Raw genomic sequence first — 23,290 nt, 5'->3', positions numbered from 1 at the left:
GTACCATTCTTCCTTAATAATCAAGCCCTGGCTGCTTCTCTACCCTGACCCCACACACTCATGATCCATTTTAACCAATAGAGAGAAGCTGCATGAACTTGCACACAGTATGTGTATGCTAACTCTGGTCTCCCTTAAACACGATTTGAATTTCACTTTAAAGAAACTTCCCTTTTGTGTGTGCAATTTTTTTTTTTCAAGCAGCTGCACTACAGCTATCAACAAAGGAACAAAGTAATTTAGCTCTGAGCAAACTCACTCCAATTACCCATAATAATTCATAGGAGACATTTTTAAGCTTACAGAATGCTAGATGTAGGCATTTCTTTCTGTGTGCCCCTGTAAGTTTTTCCACTTGTCTATTATATCTGTCTTTCCCCAGAGATATATGAGCTCAAAGAAGTATATAATTAAAGGCGGGGAAAGGCAGTGGGGTAGATACAGATTCCCAGCCAAGTGTGGTGTTACAAGGGGTCATTGCTATATCAGAGATGGGGGGAAGAGACGTCAGAGGAAACTGGGGACAGACTCTAGTCCTGATAAGGCGTGGCGGGCTTGCAGGGGGCTGGTCTCGTGGGTCTCCCTTTGGCCTGCAGTTTGTTATTTCCTCTTTCTTTCAAGTATACTATTAAGAGAGTTGGGTTTCCATCTTTGCACTATTTCAAAAGAAAAAGTATTAGAAAATGCCTTTTCTTAAAGAGTCACATTGCATCTTTCCTTCTGCTCACTTGCCACCTAGCCATGGTTGTTCACCTCTCACCTCCTGCACGAGAGAAATTCCTGGGGGTGACCTTGGATGAGCTTTCCATCAGGCCCCCATGGTGTCTGCTCATGGAGCAAGTCTAGGCTCTCTGGTGGTGGGCAGTGGGGGCTGAGAGAGACCCCAGCCTTTTCCTACAGAGAAACTTGCTGTTGGTGAATGGGAGGCATGCTCACCCACTTGGAGGAGACTCCGGCTTTGAAAGGCTGTTGGAAAGGGAAGCCAACACGTGGGAGGGAGCCAGGTTTTCTCCTCATATCTTCTTTCCATGTGTTTTGGTTCTATGTGAAAGCAGACGTGTCTGGTTGCCAGCTTTGGCAGGAGAAGCTGAATTCCATGAGCACTTACCAGTCACATTAGAAGCTGATTGAGACTACACCCAATTTTTAAAAATTGTCTGACTTGTAGGTCTGAATTTTGTAAGCTTTAGAAAATGTGTATATATATAATATATATGTGTACGTATGCGGGTTTTTTTGAGAGAGGGTCTCACTCTGTCACCAGGCTGGAGTGCAATGGTGTGATCTTGGCTGCAACGCAGGCTGGAGCGCATTGGTGTGCAGCTCACTGCAGCCTCGACCTCCCAGGGTTGGGTAATCCTCCCACCTTAGCCTCCCAAGTAGCTGGGACTACAGGTACATGCCACCAGACCCAGCTAATTTTTGTATTTTTTGCAGAGATGAGGTCTCACTATGTTGCTCAGGCTGGTCTTGAACTCCTGAGTTCAAGTGATCTGCCTGCCTTGGTCTCCCAAAGTGCTGGGATTACAGGGTGAGCCACTGTACCCGGCCAGTGTTTTTTTTTTTTTTTTTTTTTTTTTTTGTGGTAAAATACACATAACATGAAGTATATCATTTCAGCTGTTTTTGATGTGTACATTTCAGTGCATTAAGTACATTCACATTGTTGTCCATCCATTTTCGTCATCTCCATCAGAAGCTCTGTACCCGTTCAGTAGCTCCTCATTCTACCCTTCCCTGGTAACCTCTATTCTACTTTCCATCTCTGATGTATGTGTGTCTTTAATTTAGCAGGATGTGCGCTTTCATTCCAAATACTTCACAGAAGAGCTAAGAAGAATTTTTATAGAGGACACTGACTCAGAGACTGAGGATTTTGCAGGATTTACGCAGAGTGATCTGAATGGAAAGACTAACCCAGAAGTAATGGTAATAATTACAACAGGAAGGGATGTGGGTGGTAACGTTTTTAATCCTGTTTCTGAAAGAGTTTTACTTGTAAGAAGTCACTTCACAAGTGAAAAGATTTTTCTTACATATTTATCTTACAAGCAATTAACATAACCTAAAAAAATTGCTCCTGGAAGGCTAATCCCTGGTCCACCAGTCCATTATTCTCTTAGAGAAAATCCATTCATCTTCTCCTCGTGCCTTAGGGGGTTTTTGTGGATGTGTCCCAGGCGTCCTTTATTGTCCTTCTCGAAGAATTTATCTCTCTTGGCCAGGCATGGTGGCTCATACCTGTAATCCCAGCATTTTGGGAGGCCGAGGCGGGTGGACCTGAGGTCAGGAGTTCAAGACCAGCCTGACCGATATGGTGAAACCCCATCTCTCCTCAAAATACAAAAATTAGCCGGGCGTGGTGGCGGGCACCTGTAATCCAAGCTACTTGGGAGGCGGAGGCAGGAGGATTTCTTGAAGCCGGGAGGCAGAGGTTGCAGTGAGCTGAGATTGAGCCACTGCACTCCAGCCTGGGTGACAGAGCGAGACTCCATCTCAAAAAAAAAAAAAAAAAAAAAAAATTATCTCAAGAGTTTCTTAAACCTCTTTTATCTAAAAGTTTATCTTAGAGTGACAGCTTTCTTGAGATACTTTCTTACTGTGTGTGAAGTGACAGTTTTTGGTTTGAAGTTAATTTGGCAAAAATTTGGCTGTGGTAGAAACTTGGTGTTCCCCATGCATTGTGGATTTGGACTTGTCATGCTTTTTAGTGTTAAAGATGCCTCAGGCCTGCCTGGATTCTGGAGGGAAGTCTACTCTCAGCACTTCCTATGAACAGACTTGTTAGTTATTTGTTTGTTTTATCCTGCACAGTTAGGCTAGTTTACTGCCCACTCGTGTTTGAATCTGAAGGTAACTTTAAGGCACAGCCTTCGGATTTAAGTGCAGAAATGTTTTCTACTAAAAATAGCATACATTTATGCAAAAAATAAACATGCTACTATCTTCTTCAGGATGAAGATGGAACGTAGAGTTTAAGCCTCTTCACAGCCAGAAGCTGCTAAAGACTAACTTTTGGCAGAGACTGTGTAGACGTATAAATAAGCCGTGACTGCTAGCCTGCCGTGTCCCTCACTTGTCCTAGGAGAGAATGTAGAGCATAAAAGCCCGCATGGTAGGCTGCTTCGTTTGATAGTGATTTTTTGCTATGAGTAGCAACATAGAGCTGTGCCGGCCTGGAGGCCCCAGGTCTCCTTTGGCTTTCTTTGCAGAAGCTGTTTGTGTGGCAATTCCATCAGTTCTGGCCAGCAAGTCCCTAGCTTCTTGCCAGCACGATATTAAGATGCTTCTAAAACCCTAATGGGCATCATCAGTTAGCAATGTACTTATTTTCTGTTCTTTAGTGAAGTGATGTCTGGTTATTCGAAGCATTTGCATTTCTAGTGAGAGAAAGTGAATTACCCCAGAAGTCTTCCCTCCCACCTGCCCCCAAGTCTATGGACTGTGTGATGTGTTACATAGATCATGATATACCTTACAGTTCAGCACAGGCCCTTGCAAATTTTATTTTAGAATCCAGTGAGAAGAAAAGCATTGTTGCCTCCCAGCCCACCCTCCTGCCCACCCCTGTGGGAACTGGCGAACCTATCTTTCTTGATAATGGGACATTGCTGTAACTTGGTTTCCAGGGGTCTGCTGGCCGGATGCGAAATAACCACATCGACGTACTACACTTGTGCTCTTCTCTTGGGTCTGATTCTGGGCTGCTGTGTACCATTTGTTCTTTCCTTCCTTCAGGCCTCTGTAGTGAGCTGTTTCACATCTGGTAAAGAGAGGCCTGTAGATGATGAGGATGGTAGATAAATGGATCAAAACTGAAGTTCTTCCCTCACAATGTCCCCTAAAATTGGGTTCCTTTGCAGTACACCATTTTGAATTCTGAAGCTATTAATATGGGAAGTTCAGGGTATTAAAAAAATAGATAAATCAGTGCCATATAGTCTTACTCCTCACTTGGCTTGGTGTGGATATACCAGGGTTGGCAGTTATCTGCGTTTTTTTTTCTCCCTGTGTCTTATTTCTAACTTTAGTCCAACGAGAGTTTGGGGTTGATGGTGGTCACTGGGGAGGAAGCAGAGTCCCTGAACTGATCCTGGGTCCATATTGGTGCCATTCCATGTTCTTGGTAGATTTTCAGAATTCCCAGATAATGGTTCCCAAAGTTTTCTAGCTTGTGGTCATGGAAGGATGCCCAGAAGACGTCCTAGATCTTACATACTTAAACCTGTCTCTGTACCACTGCTAAGAGTCCCGTCACAGCCAAGCTGTCACCTAGGTGATGTATCCCTGTTACTGCCTTCCATATTTACTGTGTTCTCACTTGTAAAACGGAGCAATGTTTGAATGCTGGAGACCTCTGCCATGTGGAATTTGAAAATGTCGGGTGAGGATTTCTTGAGTTGACTGAGTGGTGTTTTGCTACAGCCTGTAGAGCTTTCTGACCTGGTTTCACCTCATGGCTCTGAGGGTTCCAGAGAAGGGAAAGGTGCCCCTTGACTGAGGACGCAGTGGCAGGTCATCTGCCTGTCCTGGGTCACTGCCCTGAGGTGCAGTCAGCTCTCCCGCCCTGTTACTCAGGAGTCTGGTTCCTGCTATTTAGAGGAGACCAGTCAGCATTTTTCCCCCGTTGCATCCTTTCCTGTCTGAAGATCACATCTGTCATGCTGCTCTCTCTCCTTTTCTGTGACTGTCTCTCCTCTTGCTGGTGTTCCCTGGTTGTCCCATGGTGGAGGAACCCACCCTGTCAGTGTTTTGCTTACAGCCCTCATGCTCTGAATGGAACCCATTTCTGTCATGGGTATGATGGTGCACAGTTCAGTAGTAGGTTGCCTGCTCTCTGATTTTATTCATCAACCAATTTCTTGCACATTTAAAGGAAATTCAGAGGGAACTCATAATATGAAGGGGAAGCTTTTCATTTTTCATGTTTTTTCTCATATGCTGTCAGTTGTTTTAAATGCATGTCTTTTTTGTGGGTCTGTAACAGTGTCTTTGTGCTTTTTCTTGCTCTTATTTTATTAGGTCGTGGAGTCAGATTTGAGTGATGATGGCAAAGCATCTTTGGTGAGTGAGGAAGAGGAAGATGAAGAAGAAGATAAGGCTACCCCTAGAAGAAGCAGGACTAGAAGAAGTAGTATTGGTCTTCGAGTAGCCTTTCAGTTCCCCACCAAGAAGCTGGCCAACAAACCAGATAAAAACAGTTCTTCCGAGCAGTTGTTTTCTAGCTCACGCTTACAGAATGAGAAAAAAACAATTCTTGGAAGAAAGAAAGGCTGTAGACAGGTGATACAAAGGGAAGATTCTACCTCTGAGTCTGAGGACGACTCTCGGGATGAGAGCCAGGAGAGTTCAGATGCTTTGCTGAAAAGGACCATGAACATCAAGGAGAACAAAGCCATGGTGAGGCTTCACGGAGGGCGTCCTGGGAGTTGGCACCAGGCTCTGGCAGCAGTTGCTGGGCTCCCAGAACCACTTTGCTCCTATAGCTGCTGCTGCTGTTGCTTTGGCTTCTGTCAAGAAAATATACTCTGGGTATTGTGTATCCTTTTACTTTTCCAGAACCCAAAGCAACTATTACATGATCAGCTCTGGTTTGGGAACAGAAAGAGATTCCCCAGCACCATTTTTAGCCCCTACATGGTGCCATAATGCTGCTTACTGTTGACCAAGCTAAGTTCTAAGTATATAGTTGTGTTGGGGATGAGAGGGGCTGAACAACTGGCCCGTTCCCAGCAGAGTAAAGCAGGGGAAGTGGGATGTCACCAAGTCCACTGAGGAGTTGCAAGGAGCAGGTTGGGCAGGTAGCTTTTCACCACAGAACCACCCTTCTATGGTGACCAGCACTGGTTCTGAGACTTCTGAAGGAATGGAAGAGGTCTAGGAATTAAAACAACCTCAACAGTGTTAATTCACTCTACAATGTCTTCATTAGAACAATGAATGGAACCAGGTGAAATCTTTGTTACATATATTTGGTTTTTCTATATGTAATCAATTACCGTTAATCTGATCATTGTAGAGAATCATTGTTTGCTTCATAATTGTTTATCTACAGTTTTTTTTTTTTAATAGTTCTACCACTTATCACTTTTAGCATTTTGGTAATTTTTTAATCTTTTCCTTTTAAAAAAAGAATGATGCAGTGATACTGTATATGCAAGCTTATATGTCTAATATAAATTACTTACAAAAATGGAATGCCTACTTTCGGGTTATTTTTATTCTAAGAAACATTTTTACTTAGCTAAGGGAAATTTTCAGCACTGTATCCATCTGCATCTTTAAAATAAGCTATTTTCTTTATGATTTTTTTGGTGGCACTCATATAATTGTATAAACTAAAACGAATCCTAATTAAATTCTCTGGCATATTAATGCCTATTATTTGGTATTATTAGTTCACGTAGTATCTTCATAGATTACTTTGATTGATGAGAAATTAATCTATTTAAAGAATCAGACTTTTGGAGCTCGAAATAACCATCGAAATAATCTAGTTGAGCTTTTTCTTTTTTGAACATCCTGAAACTTGAGACTCACGTGTGCAAAATGAATTGTCCCAGGGTCACACCGCCTTGGATTAGCCTCCGAGTCGGGATCGGAACCCTACGCTCCAGGTCTTGATCATTCCAGGACTGTTTTCATAGTGTTGTGTTGTCCTTATATATAAGGAATAGGCTAGTGTTCATTCATATGAATGATGACATCAGCATCTCAGGTCTGGAGATACAGTCTTTACATGTGAGGTTAAAAGTATAACTGTTGTGGGTTATATAAACTATTCAAGTTAGGTTTCTTATGGTAGCAAAATGGAAGACTTGAGATAGGTGTTGGATGACCTAAACTTGGAGCACTATTTTTGTAAGATTGTTTCTTTTGTTCTGAACTTCAGCTTGCCCAGTTATTGGCGGAATTGAACTCGATGCCAGATTTCTTCCCAGTACGAACCCCAACCTCAGCTTCTGTAAGTAGAATTCCTTATAATTATACCAATACTGATATATGGTGATCAGCCACCAGACGGCTTTTATTCGAGAGAGTCCCCAATTGTCTCTGTCTGTGCTCTTGATTTCAGAGGAAGAAAACAGTGAGGCGGGCCTTCTCGGAGGGACAGATCACGCGGCGCATGAACCCAACCCGGAGTGCGCGGCCTCCTGAGAAGTTTGCTCTAGAGAACTTCACTGTCTCAGCCGCTAAATTTGCAGAAGAGTTTTACAGCTTCCGAAGAAGGAAGACAATTAGTGGGGTATTTTCTGACTAATACATGAATTAGTTTTTGTTTGAGCTACCATTCCTCCAAACGTGTACGCACATCACTGTCACCCCAGGGCTGGTTCTGACCCCGTGGGTCTGCGGCAGCTGAGAACTTGCATTTCTCTCTGCTTCCCAGGTGATGCCATTGCTCCTGAGATCACACTTTGAGAAGCAGCCCTGGTCTAAGCTGGAGGTCACAGAGAGAGTCTTTTATCCAAGCCGAGCTGAGAAGCAGCTCATTTGTTAGGACCCTGCTTTAATCTCTGCTGCAGGCAATAAAAGCCTGTCCACAGCTCCAGTCAGCTTTGTGGTGTCCACTTTGTGGAAAAGTGCAGTGATTCCTCCTTGCCTTTCTGTTTTAGGCATGAGGCGTTTCAAGCGCTTTCAGTTTGGAGGGAGCAACTGTGGACCCATTTGTGGGTTTGGCTGTTCAGTGTGGTTCACCTCTCCACAGAGTTTACAGCAAAGAACCAAAAACCTTGAGTTCCTCCCTTATGATTGTATCGCCTTGCTGAGAAGGAAGCTTGGCAGGTGGCAGGAGCTCAGTAAATAACTAAATGAAATGGCTGCAGGGAAATAGAAGAGGGACAGGGTTAACATTAATGGTGCTAGATCTTTGAGAGTTTAAAATATTTATAACTGCTCAACACATCTCCATGTTCTGCTTGTGTTCATTGTGCAGGGGAAATGCCGGGAGTACAGACGACGTCACCGTATATCTTCTTTTCGGCCAGTGGAGGATATCACCGAAGAGGACTTAGAAAATGTTGCCATAACTGTTCGAGATAAAATCTATGATAAAGTTCTGGTAAAGTATATATTATGAGTAATTTGCGTGATTGTCATTCTTATTGGGAGTCTAAGGCATTGGTATTGAAATCTCACTTGTTTTTAAACTCTATCAGGGCTTATGCCATCTCACCAAGGGCTCAGAGCCAGGCTCTGAATTGGAGGGTCAAAAGTCAGCTGTACCTGGAAAGGGGAGGCAGCCTAGTGCAGTAATTCCCATCTGGACGGCGGTCTCTCTTAGGGATGCGTAGAATCTGGGGGAAGGGAACGGTATAGTTTAAAAGGGATTTTTATATGTAACTGTTATGGTTTAAGTGTATAGTTTTATGTTCTAAATATTGAAAAAAGTATATTTGGGGGGTAATATAACCATAGAAAATAAAATTTGGCAGAATATCTTTGGTAGGAAATGGGTTAAATTTCTTCTAAATGGTGATTTAGAGGGAGGCTTTGCGTTCTGCATTTTTTTTGTGTTTTTCTGGATATGTCGGGACACTGTCAAGTTTTAAATTTAGTTGCCAATATTTAAAAAAAAATAGATCTCACATTGAAGATATCCAGGTCTGCAGAGCTAGGCTGGGGCCGAGGTGGTGCCACCCAAGGCTCATTGCCCCTCAGTCACCTGTCACCTTTCAGGGGCTCTGCCACCCCTGCCTCAAGCTTTTCTCTGGTCTCTCTTCCTGACAGCCTGATCATTTCATTCCTTCTGGGTCTCTGCTCAGCCTCATCTGACCTAATATGCTTCTCTGGCCACAGACCTGTGATGGTTACATTTTAGAGCAGTGGTCCCCAACCTTTTTGGCACCAGGGACTGGTTTTGTGAAAGACAATTTTTCCATGGATTTGGGGGGCAGGAAGGGGATGGTTTCAGGATGAAACTGTTCTACCTCAGATCATCAGGCATTAGATTCTTATAAAGGGTGCACAACCTAGATCCCTCACATGTGCAATTCACAATAGAGGGTTTGTGCTCCTATGAGAATCTAATGCTGCTGCTGATCTGACAGGAGGCAGAGCTCAGGCGGTAATGCTCGCCCGTCCGCTGCTCACTTCCTGCTGTGCAGCCCGGTTCCAAACAGGCCACAGACTGGTTCTAGCCTGGGGACCCCGGTCTAGAGACAATGCTGTGGTTCTTAGGAAAACAGTCCTGCTTGATTCGAGGAGACAGGGGTATTTCTTCATATACTTGGAAATGCACATGATGGCATCTGGCCTCATTGGGCATCAGCATATCCCTGTGTTCACCTGCTCACTGCCTTCCCCCTGTAGGGTAACACGTGCCATCAGTGTCGACAAAAGACCATCGACACCAAGACAGTGTGTCGGAACCAGGGTTGCTGTGGTGTGCGAGGACAGTTCTGTGGACCATGCCTGCGGAACCGCTATGGGGAGGATGTCAGATCGGCATTGCTGGACCCGGTAGGAGCAGTGTTTGCATTTGTTGTAAATTGTATTGGTGAAGGAAGCAAGCTATAAAGATGGGCCTCCTGGGTTCTCACTGGGAACTGGGAGCTCCAGAACTCTGGTTTTTCCCTTCCATTTGTATCTTAAGGCTCCAGGGAAAATGAAAAATAGGGATTCCTTCTGGAAGGAGAGCAAGCTGACCAGTGAATAGAAGAATTAATGTTAGATTTTCCATTGTCAGAGCAAAACTTGCTTACAGTCCTCTAGTTTTATACAAGTAACCCCTGTACCTGTCCTTCAGCAAAGTGATTTCCCTCTGATTTGTTTTTCCTGGGCCAGGCTGAGAGGGAGGTGGAGATTGCAGTATAGAGTGCTCTGTGTGTGCCTGGCACTGTGCAAGCTGTCGCTCACTCTGTTACCATAAATTTGTTTAATCCCATGAAATAGGTGTATAACCTCTCTCAGCTCCCTCTGTAAAATGAGACATAGTATCATGGTGAGTAGGCACGACCTTGAGCCTGGGGCAGTCCTGCTCCCGAGTGTGACCTCTTAGGCAGCAGTCATGGGGTAAATATATCGTCCTCAATTGACAGACAAACAAATTGCTGCTCAGGTTAGTCATTCAACAATAAGCACACATTGAAAGGGCTGAAATTCATACCTTGATATTTTGGAAACCTTGTGCTCCTAAACCAGGGCTGACATCCTGGGCCTGTGACCTGCATGCTCACACAGGGCCATGTGCTTGGCCAAATGCTTGTGAAAATCTCCATAATTTTTAAGCAAGGAGCCCTAAAAGGTGTCATTTTTCAGTGTTTGCATGTGACGTGGGGTGATTCAGCCTTCCTGCCTTGTGAGGAGCCCCCTGGGACGTAGACTGAAAGATGCCATGTGATTAAAGGTTGGAGGAGAGGCCAGCTGAGCCATTCTGGATCCGAATCCCAGTTCTTGCCAGACCCTGTAGATAATGAGCGAAGTGTCTGCTGTCATCTCTCTGTTAGGATTGGGTGTGTCCCCCCTGTCGTGGGATCTGCAATTGCAGCTACTGTCGGAAGCGTGACGGCCGCTGTGCCACAGGAATCCTCATTCATCTGGCCAAGTTTTATGGTTATGACAATGTTAAGGAATATCTGGAGAGGTAAGTCTCTAGCAGCTTACAAAACAGCTTGAAATCCTGAGGCTGAGCACAGGAGACCCTCTTGGCAAGTAGTTGTTGCCTTCCCGTGTGACTAAACCACGAGTACCATCCATTCTGTATCTGTTTGCATTGGAAAAGCTCAGGCCTGATATTTTCCCTATTAGGGAATCTTCTCCTTTGCTAGATTTTTTCAACTCAACTCCACGTTGCCTTTAACCAAAATTTCTCCTTGAGGTGTATGACAGAAATGGAAGGAACAAACAAGGCAGGCTGAGGGGAAAGACACAGATTATGAAGAAAGACACAGATTATGAAGAGGCAGCCATAATCCTAGGGCAGAGAGAGAGTTCAGGGCAAGAGGACAGAATGTGAGTTACAAGTTTCATTTATGTAATAAACTCTGAATCGTGGTTCTGGAATGCGGGAGTGAGGCAAGTCATGCTTGGGGCATACTACACCAGAGGGTATACGGATATTGATGCATAAATTGTCAGGATTTCGAGTGTCAGGAGATCTGGGTTCTGGCTTTGTACTCTTAGATGATTGTGGAATCTCTCAAGCCTAGAATGCCATTTGTGTATTTGTACTACTTACCAAATACTTATCTTTTTCCCAGCTTACAAAAGGAGCTGGTAGAAGACAATTAAGAGGATTAAGAGGAAAACAGAACCAGCCACCTCACCATAGAGTACTCCACCAAGACATGCATACCATTGGTGCCTAAGATTTTTTTACAGTTGTGTTTTTATACAGAAATTCTTTGTAGAAATTACTATTTTTTGTTAAAGATTGTTTATATGCTTACAAAGAAAGATTTCTCAGGAAGACAGCAGAGCAGAGGAATCTATATAGATGTATGCACAGACCTGTTTGTATGCTGAACTTTGTTAAAAATATCTGCCAGTTATTAAAAAGCACAGTTTAAATGGGGTGGGGTTAAAGTTCAGGTAAGTAAGGGTAAGTAAGTTAGAGAGAAAACATTGTATGATCAGCTCCTGCCTTGATCCATCTTTGGCTTCCCAAACAGTAACTAACTCCAGGCCAAGTTTGCCTTAGCACGAGTGACCACACACATCGTTTAACCTGCTCTTGGTCATTGGAAATTTACACTGAATAAAGTGCAATTAACTGTAGAACAGTTTTATTTTTATTAAAACTTGACTGAACAAAAGGGGACCATCAACATTGTAGACACTGGAGGCCTTACAGAGTGCTAGCCTCTTCCTTCAGGACTCACCTGGGGCCTGCTGCTTTTATATTTTTAAGGGCTAATAATTTATTTATATTTTTAAGGGCTAATAATTTAATTTGTTGTTTGTTAAAAATTAAAATCTCCGTTCTTTCCGGCTGCATTGCTTTTGCATGTTCACATATGATGTACTTTTTTTTGAGGTGGAGTCTTATTCTGTTGCTCTGTTGCCCAGGCTGGAGTGCAGTGGTGCAACCTCGGCTCACTGCAACCTTTGCCTCCTGGGTTCAAGTGATTCTCCTACCTCCTGAGTAACTGGGATTACAGTCGTGTGCCACCACGCCCGGCTAATTTGTTGTAGTTCTAGTAGAGATGGAGTTTTGCCGTGGATGGTATTGATCTCCTGACCCGCCCACCTTGGCCTCCCAAAGTGCTGGGATTGGGATTACAGGCGTGAGCCACCACGCTCAGCCCTGAGTAAGTTTCTAGTATTTTTTTCTGACTTTCACTCTAAGGATAGCATTGAAAAAAGAATGCACGTGTGAGTTACTAAAAAGTTATAATAGAATAATGTGCATGGGAACAGTGCAGCAACATGCTAGAAAATCCTCACTGCACTCCAGCAGAGGCTAGAGGAATGCCAGTGTTACCTTATGCTTCTAGAAGCAGAGCCACTCCAGCCAGAACCCATTTTGCAGTCTTCTCTTTGCTCTTCAGCCTGAAGGTCCAGATGTAGCTGGGGCCTCTCAGTTTGGTTCTATACACAGGGCACTCGTAGGTCTGTTTGGTTTCTTGTCTGTCCACGGGGGTGGCTTTTGCAAAGATGACCGGCATAGGGCATGCCAGCTCCTTGAGACGGGCTTCAACAATGGTTCCTGCTTGGGTGTCCCAGTGGGCGCCTATGGCAAAAACACAACGGTTGCAATTGTGTGGCAGGTTGCTACTAATGATCAAGTTGTTTGATGCAATAAACATTCAACATTCTGCTTTTGTCATATTTTTGCTTGTCAGTGGTATTTTGACTGAGCTTTGAAAGGTAGGTTACCCTGCCTGCAGCGGAGGCACCGCTTTGCTTCCATGCGTAGTGGTTAAACTTCCCTGTGGAAGTAAGCTGATTTTATGACTTCCATGCGTAGTGGTTAAACTTCCCTGTGGAAGTAAGCTGATTTTATGAAATGGGATTCTAAGAGAATTCACATACATTGAACTAGTTTGCCCTCCCTTTAAAAATCTCCAGTTCACCACATTTCCTCCCCGTCGCACCTTATTCTTTTACACCAGAACTTGTTTCTTTTTTTACACCAGAACTTGTTTCTTTTACACCAGAACTTGTGGCACTTGCTTTAAACTGAAAAAGGAACATCTTAACATCTTGGTAGGGGCTAAGTGTCCTGTGGAATAAATGCATGGCCAGATAAATTTGGAAAATATTGCATAGTCTAACCCCCTCTTAGAGATTCACCCTATGCAGTAGCATCTTCCAGGCTTGGAGAAGTCTTGTAGTAAAATATTAGAGCAAATTTACTGACAGTTTTTAAACAATAGAAGAAAGATTTTGAAATGATTATATTGAAAAGCAAAAAGAATGTAAATTCAGTCTAAGTCTAATGTTATTCAGTGGCATTAACATCCAGATATATGTGCAAAATTTAAGTGATAGCCATCACCCCAAATATTACAGTTTGGTTCACAGTGGACACACATCCCAGCACTTAAATTATTTAAGAGGAAGAAATGAGATAATGACTAGCATAAGGTTACTGTGTGAGTGAGGAGATACTGAGAAACAGTAAGCAGAGGACAAACACTGATCTGAACCTGAGTAAGAAAAGGTTCCCCACTTACCCCTTGGGGTGGCTTACCCTCCATGAAGAGTCCGTGGAGGTATGCACCTTCCCTTGGCGGGTGGCCATAATCTTCCTTTGTTTTTTTGGTAACATCAACAGTCAAGCACGTTTTATCCAGTGGCCACTCATTTTTTCGAGCCATCGTCTGCATGATTGCTTTGGAAATAAATATAACAAAAATTGAATAGGATAAAAGTGCTGCATGTAAGGTTCCCAGGAGCTACCAGTAAACTGAGGCATCCTTTAGTCCCATAGGGTGTTTTAGGTTCTTGGGCATTGGCACATGGCTGTGCTGGAGCAGGGGGTTGGCCAAGGCCTGCAGGACAAGCTCACTGTTTCTGTAAATAGTTTTATTGGAATAGTCACAGCCATTTGTGGATTGTCTGTGGTTTTCGCACTACGGTAGCAGAGTAGCTATGTGGCCCTTTCCAGAAAATGTTTGTTTAATAAGAGCACACCGTGCCCCACCTCACTTGGCTACTCTTGCTGCTATAGGAGGTCCTTTCCCTCCTGCTGCTACTCGCCTGCCCAGGACTCTGTTTCCTCTATAGCTGCTGGTCCTTTCTATAATGGCTGCTGCTTGAGGATTGGTGAGCAGGGCAAGGAGACGCCATCATAGGTAAACAAAGCAGGGCTTCTGGTTAGGCTGTGGTCCTGTGTGCATCAGGGACTGCACTGCCTCAGCCCTTACCCGTTAAGAAGGACTGAGGGTTGAAGAAGCCGGAGAGCCACACGACAGCCGGAAGGGTAAGGTCTTGTGTCCAAGTATCAAGTTCTCGGCATCGCAGGAGGAGGTCGTTGAACCTGGTTTATGGGAGGTAGGAAGAAAAACTTGCTGTTCAGTAAAATAGCCATTTTCCAATATGTTCTGTTGTGGGCGGTTAGGGCAGGGTGGTGGTGGAGGAGAAGTATACCACTGCTAGCTGGTAAAATCCTTCCCTGACAAGTTGCAGGGCACTGTCCCTTTAAAGGGCTAGTTTGTTTGCCATTGGAGACTTGATGACTGTAGCGCTTACATTAGAGCAAGATACACTGAGGAATGTGGAAAACTCATTTCCATTTATGCAACAGCTTTTCTTAGAGCCTCTTCATGCTATGTGGTGACTATACAAAGGTCATCACCCCATGACTTGGACTGACAAGCGCCAACTTGGAGGTATGGACAGGGTGTCTGAGGACCAGGGATGGCAAGGCTGTGATGGTGGTTACAAGACCAGAGTTGCTGGGAAAGCTGATTGACAAGCAGAGGGAACAGCATGTGCGGAGGCAGTGGAGCACGTGACGGCAGTCTAAGCACGTGCAGTAGCTGCCTGAAAGTGGGGAGGAAAAGGTTAATAAGGAAAACAAGTCAGCCATGAATGGCATGGCGGTGGATTGAGAAACGCTGCTGTTACGTACATGTTCTCTTCTCGGCTCCTCACAATTGGGCAAGGTAGGAAGTATTTGCAGTTGACCTATAAGGAAGCTGGCTCACAGAGGCTAGGGAAAGATGAACCTCTTTGATAAAATTAAGAGAGAAGTGAAACCTTGAATTGTCAGTTTCAGAGGCTGCTTAAAGGGGACCAGGAGAATGGAGTAGAGAGCATAGCTTCAATGTAAAAGCCAGAGTTCTCTAGAAGGAAAGGCTGGCACTGAAGTTTTCTAGGACCTTGTCTGCTTCAGATCTGCAAAGGAAGTTGGGGTGAATGAGGAAACACCCTGACAAACCACATGGCAGAAAATGTCTGCCTGAGATATTTGCCTGACTGGGCTGTGAAGAAGAAAAGGCTCAGAATGCTCACGTTCAAACTTAACGTCACCACAAGGAAAATTTCTGTGCCTGGACCTATATTAAGTTCTTCCAGATAGCTGGATCAGAAAAAGCATACTCGACGATAAGAAGAAGAAACAGCATAGGCACCACACAAAGGAAAAAGGCAAATAAGAAAAGCAAAGGCAGGAAGACATTTCTCTCAAAATGTTGCCATCATGAGGATAAACACTGCAGCCAATTTGTAACAACTAAAACAAGTGATTGTTGATATAAACAAGATCATGACTTAGAAGGGATGAGGTAGGAAATAGTAAGGAAATTAAGTTTGAAGACCCCAAATAAGAAGTAGAAAATATAGAAACGAAAGCAAAAGTGAAACAGCGTAAGGGAGAATAATAAAAACAAATGGAAATAAAGAGGTAAAGGGTTAGAGTGAAAGCAATAAAATGAAAGCTGAAATGAGGCCAGACGTGGTGGCTCACATCTGTAATCCCAGCACTTTGGGAGGCCGAGGCAGGTGGATCACTTGAGGTCAGGTGTTTGAGACCAGCCTGGCCAACACGGTGAAACCCCCTCTCTACTAAAAATAACAAAGTTGGCCGGGCATGGTGGCACATGCCTGTAATCCCAGCTACTAGGGAGGCTGAAGGCAGGAGAATCGGTTGAACCCAAGAGGCAGAGGTTGCAGTGAGCTGCGATCATGTCACTGCACTCCAGCCTAGGCAACAGAATGAGAATCTCTCAAAAAAAAGTGTAATTCTAGAAAATTTGAGTTTTCCTAAATTATACCTTTGAATCTATACAATCAAGGGCACATCATATGTTCCAAGAAAATTTGGTAGAGAGTAATCAATACTAAAATATAAAGAATAATATGAACAATAAAGAATCCCTGGATGGCCAGGGGAAAACATGAAGCCATTTATAAAGGGAAAAGAAGTATGCTAGCTTTTGACATCTCCACGGCAGCATTTGACAAGAGGAGAGTGATGGCTACAAAGGCCTCCAACTGAGGGTGTTATTATTTTTTAATAACTAGCCAAACTGTCATTCAGGTATACACAGAAGAGTATATGGCATGAAAAACCACCAGCAAATCCAACAAACAGTAAGGTTTATAACCCAGGAAATAGAGAAGTCCTGAAGAAAATACTTACTTGTAAGTATATTTAAACTTCTCAGGAAAAGAGAATAACAGTCATAAAAATGAAAACAGGAAATTATAAAACTAAGCTAGGCACCCTTCCAAAAATATAAAAAACCTGGAACTGATAATTATGGACGATGAAATATACTTTATTTTTTGAGACAGGGTCTTGCTCTGTCACCCAGGCTAGAATGCAGTGGCATGATCATGGCTCATTGCACCCTTGACCTCTTGGGCTCAAGCAATCCTACCACCTCTACACCTTGAGTAGCTAGGACTACAGTCGCATGCCACCACACCTGGCTAATTTTTATTTTATTTATTTTATTATTGTTTTTTAGAGACAGGGTCTCATTATGTTGCCCAGGCTGGCTTCGAACTCCTGGGCCCAAGTGATCCTCCTGCCTTGCCCTCCCAAAGTGCTGGGCATGAGCCACTGCGCCCAACCTGGACAATGAAATCTAAATAATTAAGAAACAGATAGGAGACAGTTGAAGATATAATGAAGATCACCCAGAACTGATGAAGTCTCCAAGTATACAGCCGAGAGACACACTGAAAACGTTAAGAGGTCAGGCAGATAAATGTAGACATGAGGAGAATACGATATTCAGAGAAAAAAGTGCTACGACTTTTTCAGAATAAAAGCTATGGATGGAATCTCACATTTATGACAGTACTTTAAAAATCCATACCTCAATACAATAGTAAAATTGTTGAACATCAAGGGTAAAGAGAAACATTTTAAAACTTTACTTGGGAAGGAATGGCAAATATTTAAGACCAGATCCACCCTCTACAATCAATGCTAGAAAACCATGGAGTTAGAACATCAAAGTCCTGAAGGAAAAATAACTGTGTCCTATAATTCTACGTATAAGTAAACTATCAATCAAGAAGGAGAGTGCGGTGCGGACAGTTTCAGAAACACAAGATGATTTACACCCCCTACCCTCCAAGCCCTGCTCTATATTTTATACTCTGATAAAAAAAAGAAAAGCCCAGAACAAGATACAAAAAAAGCAATGATGAGCAAAGAAATCAGTACAGTATATTAAAACAAAAATAATGATTGACCACAAACAAAACAGAACAAACATAATGTGGCTTAAAATAAGGTGGAACTACAATTCCAGACCAGAAGGAGGTTGATGTTCAGAGGGAAGCTGAAGGCTCTAACATTGTGTTAGAAAAATCAAAAGTGTGGGCCAGGCACGGTGGCTCACGCCTGTAATCCCAGCACTTTGGGAGGCTGAGGCAGGCAGATCATGAGGTCAGGAGATTGAGACCATCCTGGCTAACACGGTGAAACCCCGTCTCTACTAAATATACAAAAAATTAGCCGATGTGGTGGCAGGCGCCTGTAGTCCCAGCTACTCGGGAGGCTGAGGCAGGAGAATGGCGTGAACCTGGGAGGCGGAGCTTGCAGTGAGCCGAGATCGCGCCACTGCACTCCAGCCTGGGCGAGAGAGAGAGACTCTGTCTCAAAAAAAAAAGAAAAGTCAAAAGTGTGCATGCTACAATGTAAAGACTCTCCACTAAAATAATAGGAATGGTACAGGGATAGTTGAGGTTCATGGAATAATGATTCAGGAAACAGGGGGAAAGAAACTCAGCACCAAAAAGCCAGGAATCAACAGCTTTGTGAAACTTCCTGAATTGCTTGCCAAGACCAAGGAGCAATTAGGTGTAACATCAGCACAGATTACATTCAGTAATCTGTGAATTTCTGCCCTAGCTTTGTGACACATCTCTGCAGTTATACCCCCAGTCTAGTTTACTGCATACCATATTACAAACTTTCAAAAGTTGTCTATGAGAAGGCATAGGAATCTCAGGCTTGCAAAGTAAAGTTATAAGGTGAGACAAAGGCAAATTCAAGTTGCTTTCCATGGCCATTTAACTCTTAACAACAACTCAGGGGATTCTATTGCCATCTACATTTTTCAGATTTAAAAAGACAGGTTATTTTGTCTAAGATCATGTATCAATGAGTGAGCGGCAGAATTTGAATCTTGCTCTGACCCTGTCTTTTAACTATTTTTGCCTTTGATGCAATATACCAAGTAAACTCAAATGAAATTGGTGAAAGAATTTTTTACGGTTACAGGTTGAGAACAGTCACAAAGCTCCGTCTGCATAGTTCTTAGGAAGCATTATTCAGAACACTAACCCAGCACCGAGGCTGCTCAGGGCCAGTGGCAGTGAGGATGGGGTAGCTTACCACTGGGCTAGGCCATAAGTAGAAGGATAAGCCAGTTTGCTCCAAGTGTCTGGTACTGTGTCATAACTCAATGCAAACTGCTGGGCTTCCACAGCAGGAGATAATGCCAATTCCCCCTTGCATGGAGAAAAAAAGCCACACAGTGAATATCTTCCAATGTGCTGAAGTCTACTATAGCCTCACTTTAAGCTTACCTTCAAACTAAGGTCCAGTTGTTCAAGTGATATACGTATTTCCCGAATGAGAATATTCATCCTCTCACATTCTTGGAAGCAAACAAGAACATATGGGCTTCTATTTGAATTTTTTTGCATTATCTCTGCCATGTTGAACTCTTCTGGAAGTTTCTCCAAAATGTCATCCAAGACATTCTTAACCTTAAATCAGTAACACAAAGATTTAGCTCCTTTCTATTTCAGTTTTCGTCACGGTGACTGTGTATATCTTCTACTTTGTGAAGTTCCAGAATATATCATACGACTTCTGAAGGTGCCTGCGAATGCATGTGAAGGATGCCTACGGCTCCCAGGAGGTGGGCAGCGTGGCAGTGCCAACTCCCTCAGCTGCCTCATTGGTGCCTCTGCACCAATGCCAGCACTTCCGCTTCCATGGAGCCCCAAATCTGGTCAAGAAGGAGCTACAGTTGTTTGCAGTTTATTCACTTAACATTTAGGGAGTATAGAGCTGTCATCAGCTACATGTTATTTATATGTAAAGATATGATCAGAGGAAGTAGAAGCCTATTATTAGGGTACCATATTTTATAATCTGCTAAATTAAAAAGATCCTTTTAAAAGCCACACAAACCAGGGGCTGGGCACAGTGGCTCACGCCTGTAATCCCAGCACTTTGGGAGGCCAAGATGGGCAGATCACTTGAGGTCAGGAGTTCGAGACCAGCCTGGCCAACGTGGTGAAACTGTCTCTACTAAAAATATAAAAATTAGCCAGGCATGGTGGAGCATGTCTGTAATCCCAGCTATTTGGGTGGCTGAGGCACGAAAATCACTTGAATCCGAGAGTTAGAGGTTGCAATGAGCCAAGATGGTGCCACTGCATTCCAGCCTGGGCAACAGAATGAGACTGTCTCAAAAAATAAAAAATAAAATAGAATAAAAGTCACATAACCCAAATAAGCCTTTTAAGCGTAAGCAAATTCTGGTGAACTATGATGCTGCCCTCCCAACCACGGCATCCTAAAATTCCTAGAGCAATTTACATCAACATTTTTAACAAAGAAACTTCTATCTTCTGTAATTGTTGCTCTGAAAGAATGAAAGACATATATTAAAGGTATGAGTATGCACATGGTACTCAGACATGCATACTAATTCTATCTGGACAGCTCCACCGAGCTGGAAAAACCAGTCAATATCTAGAAAGGAGAAAAGATGGAAGAACTTTGCCTGTCCTTAGCCTCAGGCAGCTTTCCTTCTTTCCTTGGTTTCTCAGACTACTGCCTCTGGTTCTGACATCATGCCTGCCAGCTGGCATCACTCTGACCGGTAATTTATCAGGTCCTGAAATCTTAAACTCATTTACAGCGGAGGTAGACAGTATATCCAAACGGCCATAAGCATGTGAAAAGATGCTCAATATTACTCCTCAATTGAAGATTGCAAAATTAAAACCACTGTGAGATATCATTACCCTTACAAAATCACCAAAAGATAGAGCAAGTGGAACTCACACGCACTGCTGGTGGGAAAGTAACTGGTACAGCCACTGGAGAAAACTGATTGGGAATACTATTAAAGCTACACATTATACCCTGTTATCTGGCAATCCCACTTCTGGGTATAGAGAAATGGGTAGTATGAATGGATGCCTTTGGGAGTTACCTTTGCATATTGACTGTAGAAGAATGTTCATGGTTGTGATATTTCTATAAAAGTGAAAAACAAGAAACAACCCAAACATCCATTCACAGTAGAATGAAGAATTTTATATTCATATAGAATTCAAAACAAAAATGAACCATTGGTACATGAACAACATGGATGAATCTCACAAATCTAATGCAGAATGAAAGGAGTTAGACATGGATGAAGGCGCACTGTATGATTCCATATATTTGGAATCAGGTAAAGCTAATCTGTGATGATAGACGTAAAGATACTGATTATCTCTGGGGGAGGTGAGGGGTATGTTGACTGATAAGGGGCCTGAGTATCCTTCTGGAGTGTTGGAAATGTTATTTTGATCTAGGTGGTGGTTGTATGAGTAAAACCTAGGTAAAAACTTATTGATTTGCACAATTAAGATTAGTAGACTTCAGTACAAGTAAATTATACTTCAATGAAAAAGAAAAGGAAGGAAAGACCCTCTACCTTTTCTTCTGTAGACTGCCCCAGTTCATCACCACTGAGTGCATTCCTGGGCTGCATCTCCAGCAAAGTTCTGAAGAGAGTGTTGGATGTCACTGTCAGGAATTCTATTTCAGCATTTGGGTGGAGGCCGTACAGTGCCGGGCTTTCTGGAGGAAGCATCTCCTCTATGTACTGGTGGTAGCCTGCATAATCTAGGTAGGGTGGGGCAGCAAATCCTGGTGCCAGCATCAGTTCATCTTCAATCTTCAACCACAAAGGAAAAGTCAGTTATTCCAAATGTAGGTAGGCATCCATTTTCACTTCCTCAACACTTCGAGAAGACCCTGACAAGAAGGCTCCAGCACAATGCTGTCTGGGTAGCAGGCTCCCTAAACTGTTTTATAATCAACAATTCTGCTCTATATGCAACACCAGACTGATCTCTGGGGAGGATCCCAAGGAACACACATTAATCCTATCCCTAAGAAGACTCAGTTTGCAGCGTGCATGGGGCAGTGTGATACATGCACACAAAAGGAATGAGCCATCACAGAGCCTGGGCTACCCTATAACACACTCCCATTCATTGATTCTCCCAACCATCCCCATTTCCCAGAGAGGAAATCAAGACTCTGATGTGAATTTGCTGAGGTAGACATTTGATTTTAATCATAATTCTGAACTCATTTTAGTAGGACTCTGTAGCCTGTACTTCCCCAGGGCACCATACTTTCCACAGTACTGCATCACATCATTTTATATATGATGTGAATTTATATACCTGAATTTTATAATTATAAATAATGATATGTGCATTTAATGAAAAATGTCTGTGTATATAAGTACCATGTATAGGCCATATATACTAAGAGTCAGACTGATCCTACCTTCTCAGGACTTTGAGCTACTCACAGCAGAGTCTGTGTTGTTTAGGATCCACAGACCCTGAGAGCTCAATACACAGTTACCTACTGAGTGAAAGGCTGCAGAAAGCGGGCTTTTATCGTGCCCATCTACTTCAATAAGGCTGGGGCAAGAGGGTAGACATTCAATTTAGGGGGAAGTTTTGAACAAAGGCAATGTGAATAGCAATAACAAACCCTCTAAACATTAGAATGTAGAACTTCAAAATGTAACAAAAGAATTTATGAGCCTGAGTCTCTGACCAGCCATAAACACAGAGTCAATCAAGTGCTTACAATTTTCTAAGTAACAGTATAATCTCAGATTTATTTTTCCCTGATTGCTCTTTAGTTTCCAGGGACCATTAACCCCTCTGTTTTAATTCTCCCAGTCTCTTGCACCATAAATCCTGTCTGTATGTGCACTTAAATGTACAGAGGAATGTTATTTTCAAACTGTCATCGAATGTGGCTATTTTCTACCTAGATTTTCTAAGTCAGTTTCTGAAATGGGATTTGTCTGTACCTGTGTATGCTACACTGTGGTCCCCTCACTATCACTTGGAGAGCAAGTGAATATTCTTTAATTCATTCAGTAATATGTACCCACCACCCAGTACACTACAACAAACCTTAGAAGTATGAGCTCCATATGACCTCGTTATTAAGGAACTCAGAGTCTAAAGAGGACAAAGTAAGTGTGAATTTCCACACAATCATGTGTGTAACAGTGGTTTTCTCTTTCCTTCTTAAACCTGCAATCCAGGTTACTTAGAAAGCCTATGTCCTTAATAAGGATGCTCGACTGCTTTCTGCGACTTCCAAGCGCATTTAAAACATTCGACTCAGCATTTTTATTTTTATTTTGTACCAGGAGGATTTTCAAGTTATCTAATCCTTCATATTGCCAGAAATGGAAATCTTGACCCGATGAATATGGGAAGGAAGAAGTTGGACTATTCCACCACCAGTATCCATTGGCTTGGCTTTATTTATTCACATTTGTATCATTTCATGTTTATATATAAGAATAATCAAAATTTAAATGTCACCTGGCTCAGGGCAACCAAAATAAAATGGTACAGGAGAGTTAAACTCATTATTATTAGTCTATGATGGATAAAGTAGCCAGAATAAAAATATGGGCAAAATATAAGAAAAATAAGAAAACCAAAACCTAGAATCCACATATCCCAACTGAACATTATTCCGTAAAACAAGTACTTGGTCTTCTCTGTTTGTGCTTACTAGGAAATTGAAAGAAATTTCAGAAGCCACAGTTAATCTGTCCTTAATAAAATCAAAAAGTTAAAAACAGAACTTCAAGCAAAGAAA

At 42.8% G+C, this 23,290-nt stretch overlaps 2 protein-coding genes across 9 annotated transcripts in view; one reads left to right on the top strand and one right to left on the bottom strand.

Moving 5' to 3' along the window:
- Nucleotides 1-23,290, top strand: part of CDCA7L (cell division cycle associated 7 like) — a 131,726-nt gene that overhangs the window by 34,692 nt on the left and 73,744 nt on the right. Inside the window, exons 3-10 of one of the 8 annotated variants that reach the window (XM_034963782.3) lie at nt 1,795-1,929; nt 5,023-5,400; nt 6,893-6,964; nt 7,076-7,246; nt 7,937-8,062; nt 9,313-9,462; nt 10,449-10,585; nt 22,830-23,050. In XM_034963782.3, the coding sequence (XP_034819673.1) occupies nt 1,795-1,929; nt 5,023-5,400; nt 6,893-6,964; nt 7,076-7,246; nt 7,937-8,062; nt 9,313-9,462; nt 10,449-10,585; nt 22,830-22,881 (1,221 nt within the window). In that variant the 3' untranslated portion in view covers nt 22,882-23,050. Of the gene's footprint in view, nt 1-1,791; nt 1,930-5,022; nt 5,401-6,892; nt 6,965-7,075; nt 7,247-7,936; nt 8,063-9,312; nt 9,463-10,448; nt 10,586-11,201; nt 12,759-22,829; nt 23,051-23,290 lie in introns of those variants that run through there. The other 7 variants (XM_034963781.3, XM_003825038.6, XM_008978735.5 and 4 more) reach the window with 7 other exon arrangements.
- The window catches only part of DNAH11 (dynein axonemal heavy chain 11), a 358,159-nt gene continuing 346,584 nt past the window's right edge, over nt 11,716-23,290 (bottom strand). The window contains exons 77-82 of the mRNA XM_055115753.2: nt 21,075-21,317; nt 18,940-19,122; nt 18,746-18,861; nt 14,313-14,425; nt 13,637-13,777; nt 11,716-12,673 (exon numbers count right to left, since the gene is read on the bottom strand). Coding sequence (XP_054971728.1) covers nt 12,426-12,673; nt 13,637-13,777; nt 14,313-14,425; nt 18,746-18,861; nt 18,940-19,122; nt 21,075-21,317 — 1,044 coding nt within the window. The 3' untranslated portion in view covers nt 11,716-12,425. The remainder of the gene's footprint in view (nt 12,674-13,636; nt 13,778-14,312; nt 14,426-18,745; nt 18,862-18,939; nt 19,123-21,074; nt 21,318-23,290) is intronic.

Source organism: Pan paniscus, chromosome 6, assembly GCF_029289425.2.
Source record: "Pan paniscus chromosome 6, NHGRI_mPanPan1-v2.0_pri, whole genome shotgun sequence".
Lineage (NCBI taxonomy): Eukaryota > Metazoa > Chordata > Mammalia > Primates > Hominidae > Pan > Pan paniscus.
The sequence above is the reverse complement of the archived record's forward strand: the minus strand, read 5'-3'. Positions and strand labels throughout refer to the sequence as shown.